The 25,121-nt window shown below is 40.7% G+C and overlaps 1 protein-coding gene across 2 annotated transcripts in view; it reads right to left on the bottom strand.

Moving 5' to 3' along the window:
• The window catches only part of med12 (mediator complex subunit 12), a 198,696-nt gene extending 179,809 nt beyond the window's left edge, over positions 1-18,887 (bottom strand). For both annotated transcript variants that reach the window (XM_043704778.1, XM_043704779.1), the window contains exons 1-2: positions 18,731-18,887; positions 7,504-7,608 (exon numbers count right to left, since the gene is read on the bottom strand). In XM_043704778.1, the coding sequence (XP_043560713.1) occupies positions 7,504-7,608; positions 18,731-18,829 (204 nt within the window). In that variant the 5' untranslated portion in view covers positions 18,830-18,887. The remainder of the gene's footprint in view (positions 1-7,503; positions 7,609-18,730) is intronic.
• Between the last annotated feature and the right edge of the window lie 6,234 nt (positions 18,888-25,121).

Below are 25,121 nucleotides of genomic sequence, written 5' to 3'. Positions count from 1 at the left end.
TGTCACTAGACTAGTAAACCAGAAGTCTAAGATAACACTTTGGGCCATTGGTTCATATCCCACCACAGCAATAGTGAAATGTAACTTTAATTAATAAATCTGGAATTTAAAACACAATCTAATAGTGACTATGAAATCATTGTTGATTTATTCTAACCACCATTGGTTTACTGACGTTCTATCGGGAAGGAATCTGCTGTCCAATGAGAATAGATGATTCCCTACAATAGGGAAACAGGCCCTTCCGCCCAACAAGTCCACACCAACCCTCCGAAGCGTAACCCACCAGATCCATTCTCCTGCCCTACCTTTACCCCTGACTAAAGTACCTAACACTATGGGCAATTTAGCATCATCAATTCATCTAACCTGCTTGTCTTTGAACGGTGGAGGAAACCAGAGCATCCGGAGCAAACCCACACTGACACAGAGAGAACGTGCAAACTACACACAGACAGTCGCCCGAGGCAGGAATTGAACCTCAGTCCCTGTTGCTGTGAGGCAGCAATGCTAACCACTGAGCCACTATGCTGCCCTTTTTGTAATTCAGTTTTAGCTTACATGTCACTCAAGACACAGTAATGTGATTTTGATTCTAACTGCCTATCAAGACAATCAATTGTATCAAACTTCGACAAAGTTTATGAAAAGGAATGAAACCAGACAGATCACATTACATCAACCAAGGCACAATTGTAGCAGTTTGTACCAACTACAGAATGCACTGCAGTAACACACAGAAGCTCCTTCAATAATATCTTTCAAAACCAAAACTTCTATCATAAAGGGTCAAGGGTAACAAATGCACAGGAAAATAACTACCTACAAGTTCCCCTCCAAGGCACACACTATTCAAAAGTGGAACAATATTGCCATTCTTTCACTGTCACTGGGTCAAAGCTCTGGGTTTGACAAAGTTCAAAGTTCCTTAGAACACTGTGGGTATCCAAACTCTCCAAGAATTGAGCAGAACAGCACCACATCCTCCAAAGCAATTAGGGATGAAAAATAATTGCTGTCCAATCAGCAAACCGACATCCCATGAATAAATAAAACAAAATCAACAATAGCAAACTATCAACCCCACAAAGCCCTTCTTGCCAACATGTGGGGGCTTGTGCCAAAACTGGAAACACAGTTCTATTTATCAGTCAAGCAACAAACTGTCATATTCATGGAATCATAACTTACATACTATATTCCAAATGCCACATTAACATTCTTAGGTATGTCCTGTACTACAAGCAGCGCAGACCCACCAGAGATGGCAGATCTCTACATTTGTCTCAGATTTCAAGTATTTGCAATATTTTGCTTTAAAGCAAGGAGATCAACTCAGGCTCAAGAGTACAGGTTAGCATATCACGATCAACACCAGAGATACATGGTGTCACTTGTAATGAATTGCCAACCTACCGAAGCTGCTAGACAGAACAACTTGCATGTCGAGCAGTACATGACTGACAGGGCTAACCAATCCTACCAATTAAGAGATCAGATCTAAATTCTGTAATCCTGCCACATATCAGTTTTCAATAGTAGTGAACAATTAAACAATTAACTTTTGGAGATGTTCCACAAATCTTCCCATCCTTAATGATAGCAAAGTCCATTTTACAAAATTTACAAAATACGTAAAGGCATAGATAGGGTAGATGCAGACAAGATGTCTTCCTTCGTTGGGGAATCTAAAACCTGGAGGCATGCGACTTAAGCAGAGAAATTATTTTATCCAGGGGGTTGTGAACCTTTGGATTTCTCTACCAATAGGGCATAGTGTAGAAATTCAGTTTTTGAGTACGTTTAAGGCAGACATCAATAGATTTCTGATTACCAATGGTAAACACCATTATGGGAATGGAGTGAGTAAAAGTCATTCAAGTATTCGTTCAATTATGCTCGCACTGAATAGTGGGGCAGACTTGACAGGCTGAATGGCCCACTTCTATTCCAGCACATCAATGCAAAGACAAAATGCTTCAATCAGAAGTACTGAGCGGATGATCCATCTCAGCTTCCTCCCGAGGGCCCAACATCACAGTTGACAATCTTCAGCCAATCCACGTGATATCAATGCATTGCTTCGAGTACCGAATACTGTGAAGGCCTCCGATAACTTTCCAACAATACCATGAAAACCTTAAGCTCCAGACTTCACTGTGCGTCGAGGAAAGCTGTTCCAGTACAGCTACAACACAGACACCTTATGAGGGACCACATATTTTTCCTTTTTATACTACAAACTGGAATGGAAGTCAGACATTGCTTTATAGCTGAAATGCTAGGAGGGTTTTGAAAGTTGGAAAACCAAATACACATTTTTAATAATAAAAAGAAATGCTGATTTTGGAGCAGTGAGCTTGTTACATCATTAAGTCAGAGCGGCACAATAAATTTTTGTGTAAAGGAAACAGGGCCTGACAACACCACTCGAATTAGTTAAGTAAAATCTGCTACAAGTTGTTGTGAACAGTGCAGCCGGAAGCAGAGTCAGCAAGCAAAAAATGGTTTCTCCCATCTGAGTAAAAAAAAATAAGAATCTTAAAAGAATTCTAATATGAGAGAAGATCTAGATGCATCCAATCAACTATCAAGTTATAAAATAAACCCACTCTACATGCAACATCATGTCATGATTACTAAAACTGGAAAGATAATAAGGGACAATTTAACACACCTTGGTGATCTGGACTTTTGATTGCTACTTTCTCACAGTTCTCACCTGAGTTAAGCCATTTATCGAAGGAAACATATGCTGGGTTTGGAAGCATCCCAGAAATGGGGATCTCACACATGAAGGAATTTTCTTATAAGGAGAGTCAGAGTCACACAGCATGCAAACAGATCCTTCAGCCCAACTCATCCATGCCAACCTGGTTTCCTAAATTGAACCAGTTCCATTTGCCTACGTTTAGGCTACATCACTCTAAATCTTTGCTTATCTTTCCAAATGTCTTTTAAAATGTTCTATCACTTCTTCTGGACATTCATTCCATAGATACACCACTCTGTGTGAAAGAAAAATGCCCTACAGGTCCCTCTTAATCCTTTCTTTCTTCCCTAAAAGTTATTCCTTTTAGTTTTGAACTCCTCTACGCTAGGGGAGTTCAAACCTTTGCTATTCTGAGTATGATGGCCCTGTACAAATGGAGTTCAGAAGAATGGCAGTTGAGTTTATTGAAACATTTAAGGTTCTTAGGGGCTTGATAAGGTAGACACAGAGACTTGTTTAACCTTGTAGGAGAGTCTAGGACCAAAGGCCATTATTTCAGAATAAAAAGTCTAAGACAGAGATAAGGAAGCGTTTCTTTTCTCAGAGGGTAGTCAATCCATGGAATTCTTTTCCAAAGAAGCAGTACAAGCTGGGTCATTAAATATATTCAAAGTTGAGATAGCCGACTGCTGTTGCTACAACTCAGTAACTTATGGTCTGTCCTTAAGCTGTCTTATTTCGGAATAAATGCTTTAGGTTTGATAGCATTGAAGTTCCAATTGCTTGGTTGTAGATTGATAATCATCCTTCTCTGCCATTTGTTACAAGAATATCTGTGCATACAATAAGTAGTTGCTTTGTGTTAATGACAAAACATGGTAAGAATTGTTTTGACCCACGTATAAGTCAGTCAGGCATATTGATCATTTGATAGTTTTAATCGACATTTTTACTTTTGTGATAGCTTGTGGAACAGAAGTGCTTGATTTTCGGTGAAGTCTTCCCAGTGAAATCATAATAATTTACCCAGCTAAATGGAAAACTAGTAAGGTATTTCCTGTCCACAAAAAAGCAGAACAATTCCTACCCAGCCAATTATTGCCCCATCAGTCTACTCTCTAGCAGAGAAGTGATGGAGGGGATTGTTGGCAATACTATCAAATTTGGGTTCTGCATGCCACTGAGTTCCTGACCTCAATGCAGCTTGGCCCAAATATGGACAAAAGAAATAAACTGCAAAGGTGAAAGGAGAATGATTGCTTCTGTCATCAAGGCAGCATCTAACAGAGTTTGGTGTCAGAAGTTCTAGCAAAGTCATAGTCAATGGAAATCAGGGGGAAAATTATCAACTGGTATGTCGTAAAATGGAAAAGGGCATGGTTAATTGAGGCAAATCATCTCAGTTCCAAGAAATCATTGCAGGAACTCCTCAGGATCATGCCCTAGTCCCAACCACCTTCAGCCTCTTCATTTATGAATGTCCCACATCATTAGTTCAGAGGTAGGGATATATCATAATCACTTAATATGCAGTACCATTCATAACTCCCCAGAATGTGAGAGGCAGTTTGTGTTCAGACACAGAAAAACCTGAACAACATCCTGGCTTGTGCTGGTTAAGTGATGAGTGACACTTATGTCATACAATCTCAAAGCGAAAATCTAATTATTGGCCCTTGATATTCAGCAATATTACAATCACTGAACTCCCATTATCAATATCCTTGGGGTTACTATCTATAGAACAGACCAGGACTGGCCATATAGATATTGTGGCTACAAGAGCAGGTCAAAGATCATGAATTCCACTGCTAATAATTCATCTCCTTCCTCCCAAAAGCCTGTCCACAAGTCAAAAGTGAGATGGAATGTTTTCCACTTGCCTAAGTGCAGCTCCAACAACAATTGAGAAACTCAACATTATCCAGATCAAAGCAGTCTACCTGACTGTCACAACATCCACCACCTTGAATTCACTCCCTATGTCAAAACATACATTGGCATCGATACATATGATCAAGAAGATGCACTGCAGCAACTAACTCACACTTCTGATACAGTATCTTCCAAACCTGCAACATCTACCACCGAGGGAAAACGGCATCAGCTGTATGGAACGCCATCACCTGCAAGTTTCCCTTCAAGTCACACACTATCCTGACTTGAAGCCACACTGTTCTTCACGGTCACTGGGTCATTATCCTCAAACTCCTTTCCTACAGCACTTAGGGTATATCTAAATCCCAACGACTGCAATGATTTAAGGCACTTCATCAGTATCTCGTTGTACTTAAGGATGAGGAATAAGTGTTTGACAATTCTGCAACACCAAATCTCATAAATAATAGTTTAGCTTAAATTTTGCCCACTTTCAGTCATTTTTAACAATATGCTTGCTGTAGTAAATTAACAAGGTCACGGTGCCACCTTGAATTTGTACATTCATATAAAAAAGCCATTTTGAGATTCATAAATTATCTCATTAAGTATACTAACATTTGTTATAGCAGATTAGTAACCAACCAGCAACAGATGATTGTATCAGACAAAGACAATTCAATTATGCTGTAATTCAAAAGTAATTAAGTAGTTGACGAGGGCTGGATCTTTTCAAACATCTTTGTGTCAGAAATGTAACATCAAAGTGTACTGCTAAGCTGCTGCAGTAGAAGAGAGAACACGAAGGCCATTAATCACACTGGCTTAAATTACTTAAAGCAACAGTCATAATGAATATAAGTATTATTTCAGATATTTTGCCTCTTCATGACCTGCCTCCGTAGAACCCGCTGTGATGGCAGCTTCTTTAACTCAATTGTATCTGAGTATTCAAAGTTTGTGAAAAGATTTGTAGCTCGGGTGCTCGTTGTTGTGGTTCTGTTCGCCACGAAACGACACGACCAGCTATCCTTAGTAGCCACACACGCAGATGACAAGCAACATGAATTCGACTGGGACAACACTACTATTATAGGACAAGCCAAACAGAGAACAGCCAGGGAATTCCTAAAGGCATGGCAGTCATCCACAGATTCAATCAATAAGCACATCGACCTGAACCCAATATATCGGCCACTGCAACGGACAGCTGGAACTGACAACCGGAAGCGGCAGATTCAAACCACTACAAATGCCGGAGGAAAGGTCACAGAAGCGCTTCACAGGAGGCTCCCAAGCACTGAGGATGTCACCTGTATCTGAGTACGTCGCTACTCCTGCACCCATCTTTAGGGCGCATGTAGTTGTTTGTCATTCAGCTCTTGTAGTAGACCCTGCTTTTATTTATCTCCAAATGTGCTCTGAAAACTCCAAATGCAACTAGACTTAGAGTACAATGGTGTTGCAAATGATTACCAGAGATACCTAGGACAGAGATATATGAGGAAGAAAAGACTGGTCAGTTTTCTCAAGCCAATATGCAAACTTGTCATAGAAACACTAAGAAATGGAAATGGTCTCCTTGATATGAACAGTGGAGGATATTTTAGACAACGTCAGTCAGAGTTGGAGGACAGCGATTTAAAATCTTGGCAAGAGTTTAAAGGAAAACACAGACCCCGGAAGTAATGGTCTGCCAACAGCTGCAGATAAAAAGAATGCAATGTCACATTGTGCATCTTTGATCCATATAATCAATAAAACCTCAGACTTTTCATGCCTAAACAAATGTCACAAAATTTCACAAAACCCCTCTCTATTCTATATGATAAAAATATAATATATGAATTCTGAGCCATTATTTATTTTAGTCCAAAGTTATTATGAAGAAAACATTTACACTTTTAATTCATTATTCCAACTTGAAGTATGTCAAGTACAATGCATAACTTTGATCTGTAATAACTATTATGCCAACTATTATTAGATTAGATTAGATTCCCTACAGCCCTTCAGCCCAACAAGTCCACACCAACCCTTCGAAGAATAAACCACCCAGTCATTTCCCTCTGACTAATACACCTAACACTATGGGCAATTTAGCATGGCCAAATCACCTGACCTGCACATCTTTGGACTGTGGGCGGAAACCGGAGGAAACCCGCGGAGACACAGGGAGAATGTGCAAACTCCATACAGTCACTCAAGGCTGAAATCGAACCAGGGATACTGGTGCTGTGAGGCAGGTATTATTTACAGCAAAGTCCCATAGACCACAAAACTAATGTTTTATCAATCTTTATTTGTAGAATGTTCATTGGAGAAACTTTGATCTGAACACCAGAATTAACTCCTCTTCAAATAGTGGAACTGGATTCTTAAAGTTCAACTGAACCACTGGAAAATTCAACAGTTCAATTTAACATCACACCAGGGTGACACTACCAAAAACACAGAACTTTTTCAGAAAAACATCTCTATTTGAAAATAGCGTATAAACATATAGTCGCTCCCACTTGTTTTCAAACAAATGATAAGGCTGTGTTTTACATTGCAGCACTAGAAATGACTGACTGTGCTATCTCACTAAATACAATGAATAGCATTGAAGTGAATAGAGATTTATGAATAAAAAAATTCTCAAAAATCCATCAATCATGATGAACATTTTAAACTGCAATATGTTTATTTACATTTTAAATAACATGCAAAAATAGTAATGGTATGCACACTTACATAATTATTAGCTTCATTAGTTATATTACTTTTCTACTATTGATCTCAATTTTAGCAAAAGGTTCTCATAATTCTCACTTTGCACTTTAACTTAATATCAGGTTCTCAGTCAGATCTATCTGTTGTACAGTTCCAATACTCAGAGGAAACTTTGAGCAACAGTGAGAGCATCTTACCTTGCCAGGATTGAAATTTACATTTTTTGCGCTACCATGTTCATCCCCGGATACTGCAGGCTGATTGTTAAAGCCTTGTTTAACATTCAGTGCTGTCAGCTCATCCTAAAACAAAAAGGAACATTTAAGTACCAAGTAAAACAGCCAACAAATATGCACAAGACACGATTCTCCCATTCTCTGAGCTGAGTATCCTGCATTATTGCGATACACTTTAAAAGTATTTAATTGGTTATAAAGTCTTATGGAATACTCATCAAAAACATTATATAAATAAAACGTTCTTTTTCTATAGTGCTATGTTTTGAACTGTTCTCACACGCTTCAACTAATTTGACTGATATTTTATGTCGTAATAAGTAAGTTTTTTGAACATTGGTTTTCATTTTTGTTCTTCAAATAACTTATTTATTCCATTCCAGTGTGATTTTTTTTAAAAAATATGAGCCTAGGTATAACGAACTTGTTAATTAACGTGTTTGTAACCTTTGGCTTCTAGCGTGTTGGTGCATTCTCTGACAATCACAAAACATATCCACCTTAATCCATGCTCAAGGCTACGATTGAGAAATAGTCCAGAAATCAATTTTAAACTAAATAACAATTTAAAAGAAATGCAAGTTGTTTTTGTTAAATTCAAAAGCTAATCATAAAATTGAAAGAATGGTAAACATACATATGCCAAAGAATATTGCAGCCAAGTTGGCTGAAAGTTACATTTAGATTTTTTTTAACAGTGTAAACTGCAGACCCATTCTACCATTTTGGTAGCTTGGCTTCTATTATATCACATTGATCCAAAGACACCAATGTTTGTCTGCATAATTTGAGACAATAAGCTGTGACAATGGAGATTGAGAGTTAGAAAAAGGTCATGGAGGAGAAAATGAATAGCCTCTTTGTTAAGCTTAAAAGCAGGAATACTATTGTCTTTAGTCAGAAGATAAGGAGTTGATAATGTCTACATGGTCTATGGTCAAATGCTTTTTGTGATAATGTCTTCCTGATTGTGCACCAAGTTTACTAAATTTTAATAAAAATCCTTCAATGTATGGTCAAGATTTCCAACTGTAAATTGGACAGTCAATTCCACTTCCTGCCCACGTTCCCTTGCCATGAGCGTCTCTTGACAGTTGCTCACACCACCTGGCATTCCCCCAACATGCATGTGTCTGAAAGATGATTTTACCATCTTCCTGCATTTCCTTGCTGCATGCAGATTGACTGTCCTGCCGCTGTACAAGTTCCATTTCAGGAAGCCGTGTAGTTCAAGAAAAATATTCAGATGCTCCTAGGTTTTTGTCAACTTGTTACATTGTGTCAGTTTGGTTGTGGTGGACTATCACTACAAGATAAATTAAGGTTTGTGATGGCAATGCAAACAAATCAAGATAAATAAATTTCAAAAACTCAGATTTGATCTATGAAGTCAGTATATTACAGTTATAAAAACACAGGAGGCCATTCAGCCCATCACATTCTCTGCAAGAGTAGCTCAGCTGTTCATTCTCCATCGACCTGCAGTTTTATTTTCCTTCAGCTGCTTTACTAATAAGTTCATTAAGAATAAAGAAAAATATTACAAAGATGCTGCCATGCTCCACATCCAATATCCTATTGCAAAATAAGACAATCAGGAGCCCTGGAAGTAACCCTCCTGTGCCTCCACAATTGAAAGCAGCCAGCGGCATTCTGAGTGTTCCAGAAGCACAGATCCAGAGGCCCACTTGCAGCTTGAGCAATGTAAAGTTAGGTCACAAACTATGAGGTGAAACAGTAATAATGAATGATGAACCTGATCCATCTAAAAGGAAACCAAAACTGTACTTCCATGCTGAACAGGAAAATGAAGTTCTGTTCACAACTGCAAATGGTAAGAGTTGCCTTATTTGTCACCAAAGCATGTCAAATAAGTATAAAGCAGAATTTGGAACACCACCACATAACGATGCACATGAAATTCAAGGATAGTTTTCCTCTGAACAGCATGCTTTGGACAAAACAACTTTAAAAGCTGAAGGCGATTTTGAAAGCTCAACAATCATTACTTTTTTCCGACATCGCAGTAAAATGTAAGGGGTGCACTAAAGAATCACTTTTTCTGCCTAAACACAAGAAATAATTCACAGGCAGCGAAGTAATTAATGCAGCAATGATAGTGACGCTTTACCCAAAGACTTCCAGAACAAAGAAGCAGAAATAACTGCAATCCAGATCATATCAATCAGTACTTCCACATAACAAAAAATTAGTGGTATCTTTGTCGAAGACATTTTTCAGTAACTACAGCAGGACCAGATTCTCCCTTTACAATTAGAATTAGAATCCCTGCAGTGTGGAAACAGGCCTTCGGCCCAACAAGTCCACACCCACCCTCTGAAGAATAACTCACCCAGACCCATTCCCCTACCCTATATGTGCAATTTAGCCTGGCCAATTTACCTATCCTGCACATCTTTGGATTGTGGGAGGAAACCGGTGCACTCAGTACAAACTCCACATAGACAGTCGCCAGAGGCTGGGATCGAACCAGAGCCCCTGGCACTGTGAGGCAGCAGGGCTGATCACTGAGTCACCATGCCGCCCTTTTTGTAATTCACAACCTTCACAGCCCAGCTGATTATTTTTGTGCACATAGTTTTTAATAACTTAACAACTCTAAAAAGAGCACAAAGGATGAGGATATCTAATCAGCCTTTTTTATTTAAATCCTTATTAGAAAACTATGAAGACTTAATCTTCTATGCTGAGGTGAGACAGTCAATACAAAGGAATATCCTACAGAGATTATTTAGATCTGATACCTGAAACAGTCTTTTTTTAAAACCAAGGAATGAAGAGTGCAGTGAGCTGTCAGAAAATCACATTGCTCGATTTCAGGTTCATAATAGACAAAACATCAAAACTGAATAATCTGAACTGTAAACTGCAGGGAAAGGACAAAGACGTAGCACACATATGATCAGTGCTGTGAATTCATTCCAGTTGAAATTGGTCCGCCAAGTGAAAAAATAAAATGCAGCAATACTACCCAAGTTTGGAGAACATACTAGAAAAAAAATTCAAAAGACAAAGAAAAGTTGTTCCACCCAGTTGTTCACAAACCTTGCAGTTGTTCCACCCAGAAAACTCTGCACATTTGATGACGTTAGCAGAGAAATTCAACAGGTGATTTCTGAAATTAGATATGATAGAAGAAATCATATTTATCTCAAATCTACTTTAGGTTAGCTACCAAATTTCAACAGGTATTTAACTTACAAAAGCAGTAAAATGGATTTGGAGATAATTACTATATAAAATGATATTATGTTGAAAGTCAGAGCAAGGGACAGTGATTTGTGGGCATTCAAAAACAGAAAAATCCACACTCCTATTATCCTCTGCTTTTAAAGTGAAATCTTACACTGACTCCACAGATCTCTATGAGACAGCATTCTCCCAAATGAAGTTAATCAAGTCCAAGTATCACACCAAACTCACAAATTCATTTGAAGAGCTGTATACGACTAGATGACTCAAGCTAAAATCCAGACTTCAAGGCACTGATAGATAACTTGCAATCACAGGTGTCACTCTAAGACTTGTTAAGAAGAGGATAAAATTAATCTGATATATTTGGTTTTAGATTTATGCAACATTAAAAAGGAACTATTCTACATTTGCTTTGGGGTAGATCCTGGTTTGCACTTAAATGTAAAATTTCCACAGTGCATCAGTGAGTGTTGGTGGAGTAGGGAGTGGATGTTTGTGATGTGATGCCAATCAAACTGGCTGCTTTGTCCTGGAAGATGTCAAGCTTCTTCAATGTTGTTGGAGCTGCATTCATCCAGGCAAGTGGGGAGTATTCATTTCATCACACTCCTGACTTGTGCCTTGTAAATACTGGACAGGTTTAAAGGAGTCAGGAGGTGAATTACTCACCGCAATGTTAGTAGCCTCTGACCTGCTCTTGTAGCCATGGTGTTTGTGATAAATTCAGTTGAGTTCCTGGTCAATGTTAACCTTAAGGATGCTCATAGTGGTGGATTCAGTGATGGTAACACCAATGAATGTCAAGGGGTGGTAGACTGTTTCTTATTGGAGGAGATGTTCATTGCTTGGCTTTTGTGTGGCATGAGTGACTGAAGTGATAGTAGGGGAACACTTTGGGTTTAGTGACCATAATTTTATTTTAAAATAGTCATGGAAAAGAATAAGTCTTCCATAAAAGTTATGGTTTTTAAGTGGAGTAAAGCAAATTTTAATGGTATGAAACAAGAACTTCCAAAAATTATTCAGAGTAGACGGTTTGCAGGGAATGTTTGTTAAGTGGGAGACTTTCAAAAGTGTGATACCAAAGGTTTAGGGGCATTACATTCCTGATAGACTGAAATGTAAGGCTGGTAGGATTAAAGAACAGTGTTTGAATAAAAATATTGAGGTTCTAATCAAGAATAAAACAAAATCATATATTAGGTATAGACGTGGGTTCAAATGAATCGCTTGAACAGTATAAAGAGTAGGGAGAATTCTTAAGAACGAAATCAGGAAGGCAAAGAGAAGCAATGAGACAGCCTTGGCGAATAAGGTTAAGGAAAATTCAAAGAGATTCTACAAGTACACGAAGAGTAAGAGAGCAACTAGACACAGATTAGGATCCCTGAAAGATCAAACAGGCTGCCTTCATGTTGAACCTCAGGAGATGTGAGAGATATTAAATGAATATTTTGTGCCAGTCTTTACTGTATTAAAAGGAACGGAGGTAGAGAACTCCGGGAAATAAATATTCATTTTTGAATACAATTCACGTTATAGAAGAAAATGTGCTGGAGGGTTTATAAAATATAAAGCTAGGTAAATCTCCAGGACCTGATCTAGTCTATCACAGAACATTGTTGGAAGTTAATGAGAAAATTACAGAGCCCCATGCAGAAATATTTATATCACCTATATCTATGGGCTGAGATGCTGGATGACTGGAGAGTGGCTCATGGTGTGCTTCTGTTTAAGAAGGGATGTAAAGATAAACCTGGGAACTACAGACCTGCAAGTCTGACTTCAGTGGTGGATAGGTTGTTGGAGGTGATTCTGAAAGATAGGATTTATTTGCATTTGGAGAAGCAAGGAATGATTAGATTAGATTACTTACAGTGTGGAAACAGGCTCTTCGGCCCAACAAGTCCACACCGACCCGCCGAAGCGCAACCCACCCAAACCCATTCCCCTACATTTACCCCTTCACCTAACACTATGGGCAATTTAGCATAGCCAATTCACCTGACCTGCACATTTTTGGACTGTGGGAGGAAACCGGAGCACCAGGAGGAAACCTACACAAACACTGGGAGAATGTGCAAACTCCACACAGTCAGTTGCTTGAGGCAGGGATTGAACCCAGGTCTCTGGTGCTGTGAGGCAGCAGTGCTAACCACTGTACCACCCATACAAGTCCACACCGACCCTCCGAAGAGCAACCCACTCAGACCCATTCCCCTACCCTATTACTCGATATTTTCCCCTAACTAATGCATCTAACCTACACATCCCTGAACACTATGGGCAGTTTAGCATGGCCAGTTCACCTGACCTGCACATCTTTGGACTGTGTGAGGAAACTGGAGCTCCCTGAGGAAACCCACACAGACACAGGGAGAATGTACAAACTCCACACAGACAGTTGCCTGAGGCTAGAGTCGAACCCGGGTCCCAGCGCTGTGAGGCAGCAGCACTAATCACTGAGCCAGTGCCAGAGAATGATTAGGAATAGTCAGCATGGCTTTGCATGAAAGAGACTGTGTCTCAAGAACTTGATTGAGTTTTTTGAAGAAGTAACCAAGAACAAGTCAGAGCAGTAAGAAATTGTTTACTTGGATTTTAGTAAAGCCTTTGACAAGGTTCCACATGGTAGACCAATGAATAAAGTTATATCAAATGGGATTCAGGGTGACCTTGCCAGTTGGATACAAAATTGGCTTAATGGCAGGAGACAGACAATGATAGTAGAGAGTTGTTTTTTGGACTGGAGGCGTGTGACCAGCAATGTTCCACAGGGATCGGTGCTGGTCCACTCTTGTTTGTCATTCATATACATGATTTAGATGAAAATATAGAAAACATGGCTATCAGTTTGCGGATGACAGCAAAACTGTCATAATGACAGTCAACAGTGATGAAGGTTATCTAAGATTACAAAGAGATCTTGATCACCTTGGTCAATGGATTGAAGTGTGGGCAGATGGAACTTAATTTGCATAAATGCTAGCTATTGTGTTTTGGTAAAACAAACAACGGCAGGACTTATTACAATTAAAATTAGGACTTTGGGTGTATTGTAGAATAGAAAGACCTAGAGGTTCAGGTCCATAATTCTTTGAACTTTGCGTCACACAGAGACAAGGCAGTTAAGTAGGCATTTAGCATGCTTGCACCTTTTGGGATAGGAGTTGGTCATGCAATCTGTTAGTGAGGCTTCTTTGAGAGTACTGTGTCCAGTCCTTGTCTCCCTTTGTAGCAATGATCTTATTAAGCTGGAGACGGTTCAGAAGAGATTTACCAGGATGTTGCCAAGTATGGAGGGATTGAGGTTAATGAGAGGCTGAATAGGCTGGGACTTTGTTCACTGGAGCACAGGAGGTTGAGGTTTATAGAGGTTTATAAAAAGCATGAGCTGAATGGCAAGTGTCCTTAGGATATGAGATTTAAAGGCTTGGTGACATATTTTTAAAGTGAGACGAAAAAGATTTATAAAAAGCCATGATGGATAATTTTATTTTTAAACACAGAGAGTGGTTCATGTGTGGAGTAAACTTCCAGAGGTAGTGCTGAAAGCAGGTACAGTTACAACATTTAAAAGACATTTGGATAAGTACATGAATAAGAAATGTTTGGAGGGCTATGAACCAAGTGCAGATAGATGGGACTAGTTTAGTCTGGGATTATAGTCGGCATGGACTGGTTCGACCAAAAGATCTGTTTCCATGCTGTATGCCTCTATAAATGTTACTTGCCACTTGTCAGCCCAAGCTTGGATAATGTTCAGATCTTGTTGCATTTGAACATGGACTGCTTCAATATCTGAGGAATTGCAAATGGCATTGAACATTATGCAAACATCAGCAAACATCCCCACTCTGACCTGATGATGGAGGGAAGCTCACTGATGAAGCTGCGGAAGGTGGTTGGGCCTAAGACACTATCCTAAGGAACTCACAGATAGTCCTACAGCTGAGATGACTGGACTTCAACAACCGTAGCCATCTCCCTATGTACCACGTATGATCCCAACTAGTAGAGATTTTGCTTCTTGATACCCAATGATTCCAGTTATGCGAGGGCTTCTTGATACCGCACCCAGTCGAATGCAGCCTTCTTGTCAAAAGCGTACCTCATCTTTCCCCAGTAAATCAATTTCGGTCTTCTGCTAACCTCTAGATACCCCATCACCCAGACCTGCTGTCAGATGGGCTTCTGTGCAGGTAAACCTAAATTTACTGACAGTCCCAAAGCATCAATCTTACGAACATCATAACAGTAACACTTGATGCTGTTTCTATTATTGATTTACTTCATATATACAATATCCACGGTGCAATTTTGATCTCTCATCTGAGCTATTAGCTAATTTCAGTCAGAAAGGCAGTATGACATTGTGTTAAGCTTTAATTCTGAGATGTTGGGGACAGACCATGCAACAGCTTAACACAAAGATTTAATGTTTCTGGGCAGTTTGGAAAAATCTTTTTAGAATAAAAGATATTTGTCCCTTTCACCAATTTGTTTTCCTTCCTGAAAGTTAGAAATGATTCCACAAATGGCAGTAACTTTCCAGTATTCACCCTGTTGCCACTGCTCACATACAAGCCTTTCCAAAAAGTATCAGCATCCTATAAAATCATAAAGGATTTCATATTCACACCAAATCTTTCAACCACATTTTGTATCAAGTATAGACTACTGTAAACAATGTGGCATAGATATTTTCCATGGATATATTCCCTCTCCAAAAATGGGGCACTGAGACACCCTAAAACATTCCCCACTGCTGCCTCCACAGTAAAATCAATAGTACTGGGAAATTACGTATGTAAATATAACAGTAGAAAAATTGGTAAGAAAAGCAACAAGAATATTTCTGAGCTCTTTTTTCTTAAATATAATAAAAGTCCCATAAAGTACTTCTGAAAGAACTCAGTGGGGTGAACATTGACCACAAATTTAAAGAATGACTGAAATTATGGCCAATGAGATTTAATAAGATAAAGTTCAAGATGAAATGTTTAAGAAGAGACTTTCAAAGAGCAGGGATGATCAGAAGTAGTAGGATCATGGGTAGGCCATTTGGTCCCTGTCATTCAATAGATCCTGGCTGACCTGACATTCCTCATGTCCACTTACCTGCATTTTTCCTGTAACCCTTGATTTCCTGATCAATCTACCTCTCTCAACCTTAACCATACACAAGGACTCTCACTCCACAGCTCTCTGGGTCAAGAAGTTCCAAAGACACTCAACCATTTTGAGAGAAGAAATTCTTCCTCATCTCAAACGTAAACTGGCATCCTTTTATTCTGGACTAATGCCCGCTGGTCCTCGACTCCCACGAAAGGAAACATCTTCTCAGCATTCACACTGTCAAGCGCCTTAAATAGGAGAAAGTGAGGACTGCAGACGCTGGAGACCAGAGTTGAAAAATGTGGTGCTAGAAAAACACAGCAGGCCAGGCAGCATCTGAGGAGCAGAAAAATCGACGTTTCGACATTCCTGAAGAAGGGCTTATGCCCGAAACGTCGATTCTCCTGCTCCTTGGATGCTGCCTGGCCTGCTGTGTTTTTCCAGCACCACATTTTTCAACAAGCGCCTTAAATATCCGATATGTATCAATGAGATTACCTTTCAGAGCTCCACCGTGTTTAGCCTTCGTTCATAAGACAATCCCTCCATACCAAAGGATCATTCTTTCAAGCTTCTCTAAATGGATTCCAATGAAATGATATCTTTTCTTAAATTAAGGGAACAAAACTGCTCAAGATACTCAGATCTAGTATCACGAGCATCTTGTAGAGTTACAGTAAGGGTGTCCTACTCTTACACTCCAACCCCTTTAAAATAAGGGCTAATATTCCATTAACCTTCCTGATTACCTGCTGCACCCACATACTAGCTTTCACTGTTTCATGTACAAGTACCCCAAATCCTTTGTTGCATCTTTTAGCAGCTTTTCTCCATTTAAATAATATTCTGTTCCTTTGTTCTCCCTTCCAAAATGAACAACTTTGCATCTTCTCACACTATACTCCATTTGTCAACTTTTTGCCCACTTACTTATGCTATCAATATCTCTTTATAACCTGTTCATATCCCTCTTACAACTTGTCTTTCTATCTATTTTATACAAATTTGGCTGCAGTACATTCATTTCCTTCCTCCAAGTCATTACAAAATGGTAACTCAAAGTTCAGTACGAATTGTGGGGTGGAGATGTACAGCAAGACAGAACTGCAAACATGAAAGTTGCATCATATATGTAAAGCGAGATTTGGCTGGTATAAATCAGTGGTAATATTTGTATTCATGGATTAGATTACAAAATCCCCCCAATGTGCTGGTGGACAAAAATAACCAATGAATGTTGATGTAAACATAAACAGTTGGTGAGTCAACTTAATCTGAAATAGCCTGTAAACTATGAAGTTTGAAATCATTTGGAGTTTTATCTAGTTTTACCTAAGAGCTGAAGACTTTGCTGTATGAATACAGTTGGAATTAACAATGCCACGATTGACAGCAGTATCATCTCAGTTTTGATCTAATACCATCTTTCCTCACTACCATCAGAGTACCCACCATTCCACAACACCTGCCCCAAAACCCAACTTCCCTCTTTTCGCCTCACTGCCTTCAAGCACAATCTCACCAGGTAAATAACCTGTCAGTAAACACTAAGCTTACACGAAAAAGAGAGACTTCGACAAATTACCAGAGCATCACAGGGTACTATTCAGTACCCAGAAAGAATCCACAATAAGGAGGCAGAGAAATATAATGACAGTTGCCATTTTATTCCCAAAATGCATACAGCAGGAGGTGGCCATTCAGCCCCTCAAATTTACTCCAGCATTCAATACGTTCATGGCTGATCAATTGCAACCTCAAATTTGCATTCCCACCTGATCTTTCAACCTTGTTTAAAAATACTCTACTGAGCAGAATCTATCCACCTTGGCCTTAAAAATATTCAAAGACTTTGCTTCCATTATTCTTTTCTCAAAAAGAGTTCCAAAGACTCTCAAAATTCTAACAGACTCAAATACATCAATGGGCGAATACAAAGCAAAATAATGGATGATGAAAATCTGAAATGAAAATAGAAGTGTTGGAAATACTGTGATCAGGTAGTAACTGATAAGAGAGAAACTGAATTTAAGTTTCAGGTCAGGTCATATCAACCTGAAACATTAACTCTTGTCTCTTCCCACAGATACTGCCCAACATTATGACTATTTCCAGCTATTTAAAATTAATTCTGAACAGGACATATGACCAATAGATATTGCAAAGATCCACAAGTAACTTGAAAGCAAGGGCTTCAAAATTTCAGAAGAATGTGGAGTTCAGTAGGGAGTCAGAAAGAATCTAGATGACAGCAATGCTGTATGTTGTACAGCTGAAGATGCAGTTCAGTGTTCGTAATAGCTTCACATTTTGAGGTATGAGGTCTAGTAAAGCAACTGGGGGGAAAAAAAGCACTTGATGATATAGTGCGGAGCCACTGAGGATGGAAGCACGGCAAATGCTCAGAACTTCCAGATCGCTTTAGAGTAAAAATATGCTATCTTTAAGATCAACTGCAAACACTAAGTTTACTGGCTTCTGGGTTTCCCCCAACTGGAAAAAGTGAAGGTCTGTCATCTATGATGAACTTCCATATTAACCAGATGTTATTGATAGGTTAGTCCAGTAACTAACTGCTAAATATCTGAGTCCAGCCGCAAACGCTCTCAATCCCACACAGGCAGGGTGACCAACCTAAGGTTGGGGCCCGACAAGGCAGGAGCAGGTGTGTGCTTGTTACTACTGTCTGCAGAGCTGCTTAAGGCCCACGTCCACCCATACACACGGACTATTTATTGTTTACATGGATGCTGCTCTAGGCCCGGCTCCCCGCGCCGGCTTACTCACCCCGCCGGCCCGGCTGCCTGACTGAGTGACTGGCCGTCCTCCCCTGGATTCTCGACGATTTTCCTACCTCTTTCTGCTTGGGGTCCTGCGGATAAACGTCTGGCGGCCCGAGCCGAGACCTTTTCAACGGCCTGTGCTCATAACTCAATATTCCGAACGCCGCCATCTTTGGGAAAGCCGGCTTCACCCAGCGAGTGGCTCCGAGCGCTGGCGGAGATACTCGATTCCGAGCGCAGGCAGAGATGGTCGATTCCGAGCGCAGGCGGAGATGGTCGAATCCGAGCGCAGACGGAGATGCTCGATTCCGAGCGCAGGCGTAGATGGTCGATTCCGAGCGCAGGCGGAGATGCTCGATTCCGAGCGCTGGCGGAGATGGTCGATTCCGAGCGCAGGCGGAGATGGTCGATTCCGAGCACTGGCGGAGATGGTCGATTCCGAGCGCAGACGGAGATGGTCGATTCCGAGCGCAGGCGGAGATGGTCGATTCCGAGCGCTGGCGGAGATACTCGATTCCGAGCGCAGGCGGAGATGGTCGATTCCGAGCGCTGGCGGAGATGCTCGATTCCGAGCGCTGGCGGAGATGGTCGATTCCGAGCGCTGGCGGAGATGCTCGATTCCGAGTGCTGGCGGAGATGGTCGATTCCGAGCGCTGGCGGAGATGGTCGATTCCGAGTGCTGGCGGAGATTAACGGAGCTGCAGGGGCATTTTGGCGAAAAGGACAAATGACAATACAGAAAGCACCTTGTCTAAACCACATATATACTTTAAATACCCCCTTTCCATAAAGATAGAGACTACTATACCATTATCAGGGGCAACATTCCAGCTAATTATTTTTATGAGAAGGTGAAGGTGTTGGTGTTGAACTGGGGTAGATAAATAGACAATAGACAATAGGTGCAGGAGTAGGCCATTCTGCCCTTCGAGCCTGCACCACCATTCAGTATGATCATGGCTGATCATCCTTAATCAGTATCCTGTTCCTGTCTTATCTCCATAACCCTTAGATTCCACTATCCTTGAGAGCTCTATCCAACTCTTTCTTAAATGAATCCAGAGACTGGGCCTCCACTGCCCTCTGGGGCAGACCATTCCACACACCCACCACTCTCTGGGTGAAGACGTTTCTCCTTATCTCTGTCCTAAATGGTCTACCCCGTATTTTTAAGCTGTGTCCTCTGGTTCGGCACTCACCCATCAGTGGAAACATGTTTCCTGCCTCCAGAGTGTCCAATCCTTTAATAATCTTATATGTCTCAATCAGATCCCCTCTTAGTCTTTTAAACTCAAGGGTATACAAGCCCAGTCGCTCCAGTCTTTCAGCGTAAGGTAGTCCCGCCATTCCAGGAATTGACCTCGTGAACCTACGCTGTACTCCCTCAATAGCCAGAATGTCTTTTCTCAAATTTGGAGACCAGAACTGCACACAATACTCCAGGTGTGGTCAAAAGTCACACTACACCAGGTTAATAGTCCAACAGGTTTATTTGAAATCACACGCTTTCCGAGTGCTGCTCCTTCAGGAACAGAATGTATAGGTGGAGAGATCATTGCAAGATGATTCTAGGTAACTAAGAGTGTCAAAAGATGTTACAAATGGTGAGGGTAAAGTGTCAACAGCTGAATAGCAAGTGGAGGGATGACCTATGATCCCATTAATTATGGCAGAAAAATAATTACAAAAATAATGTGGAACTTCAAAATAAACTAAACCAGATTGAGACAAAGCTCTAAACAAAGAAAAATCAAAGAACTGTGGATTTCTGAAATCTGAAACAAAATCAGAAATTGCTGGGAAAACCCGGCAGGTCAGGCAGAATCTGTTGCAAGAAAGCAGAGTTAATATTTTTGGTACAGTGACATGTCTTCTGAACTGGGCAGTTCTGTTTTCTGTTCTGTTCAATTTCTGTTTCTGCTTTAGATTAGCTCCTTCACTACTGTGCTGGTGAATGGGCAGCAGGATTTTGTCCAGGCACTAGTCCATCACAATCTCTTTCACTCCAGGCCTGGTGGTATCCCGCTCTTGAAAGTCTTCCTTATAGATACTACACCAGATCTTCTTTGGTTGGCCATGTCTTCATTTCCCATCTGATGGTGTCTATTCAACTGCCACTCTAGCAATGTCTAGACCAAATTGCGAAATCAGCATCATATCAGTCTCAGCCTCTCTTTTTCACACAGAGGGTGGTTTGATTGTGGAATGAACTGTCAGAGGAAGTGGTAGATGCAGGAACAGTTACTAATTTAAAATACATTTAGACAGGTACATGAATAGGAAAGATTGAGGGGTATGGGACTAATTTAGTTTGGGAAACTTAATTGGCTTGGACAAGTTGGATGCAAGGGTCTGTTTCATGCTGTATAACTTCACGGCTCTATGTCACAATGTTCATTGTACTCTCAAGTGCAGAATTTCTTCACTGATGTTGTCTCTGCAAATGAAGCAAAAAATTTTACAAAAGCAATGCTGGTAGAAGACATCCAAATTTGGCATCTGGTGTCCTCTTCCATGTCTCACTGGAATAGATTGCAGTTGGTACACGACCCTGCGACTCTCTAGTCAGGTCCACACCCTCCACCAACCCACCCTCTTCTCCCAGCACCTTCCCATGCCAATGCAGGAATTGCAAAACCTGATCCACAGCTCCCCCCTCACCTTCGTTCAAGGCCCCAAAGGTGCCTTTCACATACATCAGAGTTTTACCTGCACTTCCACACATGTCATTTACTGTATCTGTTTCTCCTGATGTGGTCTCCTCTACATTGAGGAAACAGGACACCTACTTGCAGAGCACTTCAGAGAACATCTCCAGGACACCCGCACTATCCAACCTCACTGCCCCGTGACCGAACACTTCAACTCCCCCTCCCACAAAGGACGTGCAGGTCCTGGGCCTCCTCCATTGCCACACCCTAAGCACCCAATGCCTGGGGGAAGAACGCCTCATCTTCTGCCAGGGGCCTCCAACCACACAGCATCAATGTGGATTTCACAAGTTTCCTCATTTCCGCTTCCCCCACCTTATTCCAGTTCCAAACTTTCCAACTCGACCCTGCCCTTATGACCTGTCCTACCTTTCCATCTTTCTTCCCATCTATCTGCTCCACCCTATCACCATTACCCCCACCTTCATCTACCTATCGCACTCTCAGCTACCACTCCCTTATCATTTATATCTCCACAACCTTGGCTCACAAGCCTCATTCCTGATGATGGGCTCTTGCCAGAAACGTTGATTAATCCTGCTCCTTGGATGCTGCTTGCCCCCCTATGCTTTTCCAGCACCACATTCTCGACTCTGATCAATCCAGCATCCGCAGTCCTCGCTTTCTCCCAGGGTCCATTGAATGCCCAGTCATCATTGCCTTTGTCTCCTTGCGACTGGTCCATAGACCAACCTCAGTACCACTGTATTCAATACTTATGGCTGCGCTTTGGAACATATGTTAGTCTTTAGCTACCAAGACAATGCCATCTGCAAACAGTATATCTGTGAACCAGCTGTGTTGCCATTGGGTACCAAGAGTGCACCAAACATCACCTTCCTCATGATGAAATCATTGTCAGAAAGGAAAAGGAAAAGAGAGTGTATGAAGCCTTGCCAAGCTCCTGTGATGATATTGAAGTCCATGGCACACTCTCTGGTCTTCATGCAGCAGCTGGAGTCATGGTAAAATATTTTGAAGATATTAATAAACTGCTCCAACATGCCATATTGTCTTGTGACGTATCAGTTGCCAGTGGATGCTATAGAAAGCTTTCTTGAAATCAATGAAATGGATAAATGTAGGCTTTACCTTAAATATTTTTAGGTAAAGATCTGCTCTGTTTTAAGTTTTAAATATTTTTAAATATTTTTAGGTATGATCTAGCACCTCAGAAATAGCATTGTGCTGAAGACCATTTCTGTTCCTGACAGCAGAGTTATACCCCTCCAATTGTTGTAGCTATGGAGTTTCTTTAGCAGTTTGATTATTAGTCCTCACTTCCAGTATTCTGACGTATCCATTCACACAGTTTATATCTTGTTAAACAGATCTGTGTGCTATGCTGATATTTCTTCAATTCCAGATGTCTTGTTGTCCTTAAGACTTGTAAAAGGATTTCCCAGATGGCCCTAGCTATTAGAGTATTGATTTGCAAAGTTTTGTGAAGCAGAGTCTAAATTATTCAAATTTTCAATGGCAGGTCTATCTACCATTCCAGATCCAAGCACTGTATTGAATCAGAATCACTGGTTCAGTGTCAGGAATAAACAAATCAGTTTATTGGGACTATGTCTTCCAGCCTGACAACGATTTCCAAGTCTACAGTCCATTCTAGTCTTATGAATGACCCAACCCAACACTGGAGATCAATGTATCACTGGAGACTTTAGTTGAATACATTGTTGAATGATTATTGCTGAAATGATTTCCTAAATCCATTATCTGCCAACCCAAACAGCCTTTTACTTTGTAACTCTCACAACTTTCTATTTAATAAAGCAATATGTGCAAAGAAAATTGAATTTATTTTAGATTAGATTCCTTACAGTGTGGAAACAGGCCCTTTGGCCCAGCAAGTCCACATGACCCTCCAAAGAGTAACCCACCCAGATCCATTTCCCTCTGACTGATGTATCTAACACTATAGGCAATTTAGCACAGCCAATTCACCTGACCTGCACATCTTTGGACTGTGAGAGGAAACCGGAGCACCCGGAGGAAACCCATGTAGACACGGGAAGAATGTGCAAACTCCACAAAGACAGTTTCCCAAGGCTGGAATCAAACCTGGGACCCTGGTGCTGTGAGGCAGCAATGCTAACCACTGAGTCACCCTCCCAGATTGCTAAGTCTTAATTAATGTTCAATTCATGAAGATTCTGACACAATCCTGGAAGGTTGGCAACTGTAAAAAGAATCTTTCATCATCATTGGATAGCATAGTGGCTCAGTGTTAGCACTTCTGCTTCATTGTGAACCAGGTTCGATTCCAGCCTTGAATGAGTGTTTGTGTTGAGTTTACACATTCTCTCCGTATCTCCGTGGGTTTTCAGTTTCCTCCCGTGATCCAAAGATGTGGAGATTATGTGGATTTTCTGTAGTTTCCAGGGATGTGCAGGCTAGGTGCATGGTAAATGTGGGGTCACAAGAACGAGGTGTGGCGGCTGAAGCTGGGTAGGATGCTCGTCAGAGACACAATGAGCTAAATGGCCTCTTTCTGCAATGTCAGGATTCTATGATCTCAACTTTTGTTTTGGAACCCTCACTTCCCTGTTCACTTCTAAAAATGGTAAAACTAATTTTTATCGCTATATTTGCAAACACATCTCCTAACTCTTAATCAGACTCTTGTCTGATCCATATATTTATCTTTTTTTTATTATCAATTGAACACCTTTACACATTTGTAGATTAAAAGTGCTTTATTAATGTTTAAAGGCTTTTTTTGGTATTTTGATTGTGGACTGAAATGGAATAAATGACTATTCTCAAAAAAAGGCCTGCTGCACTTTTTAGTAAGTAAGTTACAGAAACTCATTTCCCCTACTGCTTTGTTCAAGCAGAGAGGAATGTTGATGGCAGATTGGCTGACACCAAGGCAACTGTAGAAAGTGAGATTCAGCCAGCAACAAATAGCTGATTGATTTGTGGAGTAATAATGAGCTGCTGATAACTAAGGCCTTCTGCATCCATCACATCCACCAACTTCCACATTCACTCCCTTCACCACTGTCATAAACCAGCAACAGTATGTAACATATGTCAATGCAAAACAATAAGTTGTTAAGCCTTCTTCAACAGTGCTTTGCAAACCTGCCACCTCAGCCACCTAGGACACAAGCAGCAGATACATAGGAACACCAATAGCTGCAAGTTTCTCACCATTGCACACACCAATAAAACCATAAGAAACTGAAACAAGAGTAGATCATTTAGCCCCTTGAGCTTGCTTTGCCATTCAATAGGATCACGGCTGATCATTTCTCATGTCCACTTTCCTGCCTTTTCCCTATAACTCTTGATTCCCCACACAAATCTGACTGAGAATATAGCACCCACCATTCCTTTATTATCAATGCATCAAAATCCTGGAACTGCCTTCAGTACAGAGTGTTGGAGTACCTACACCAGGTAGACAACAGCAGTTCAAGAAAACAGCTTACCTTCTCAAGGACAATTAAAGACATGCCAAAACTGCAGGTCTTGCAATGGATGCCCACACCCCTGGAAGGGATTAAAGGAAGGTTGCAAACTTGTTTTTATCTCCCCCCAAAAAATCTGTTATCAGCATGATAAGGCAGCGTTCAACCATTTAAACATCTAATGTTCTAGCCATTCGATTGCTGTAATGCATAGCAGGCTTAAGCAAGTAAAAGCAATACAGAATTGCTACCTTTTGTTCAAACTACATGGCAATGTGGGATTGTCCATTCTCAGTGTTTCAATTGGCACTCAATAATGTGCGATC

Source organism: Chiloscyllium plagiosum, chromosome 15 (assembly GCF_004010195.1).
Source record: "Chiloscyllium plagiosum isolate BGI_BamShark_2017 chromosome 15, ASM401019v2, whole genome shotgun sequence".
In the NCBI taxonomy this organism is placed as follows: Eukaryota; Metazoa; Chordata; class Chondrichthyes; order Orectolobiformes; family Hemiscylliidae; genus Chiloscyllium; species Chiloscyllium plagiosum.
This window is presented reverse-complemented; position numbering and strand designations above follow the sequence as displayed.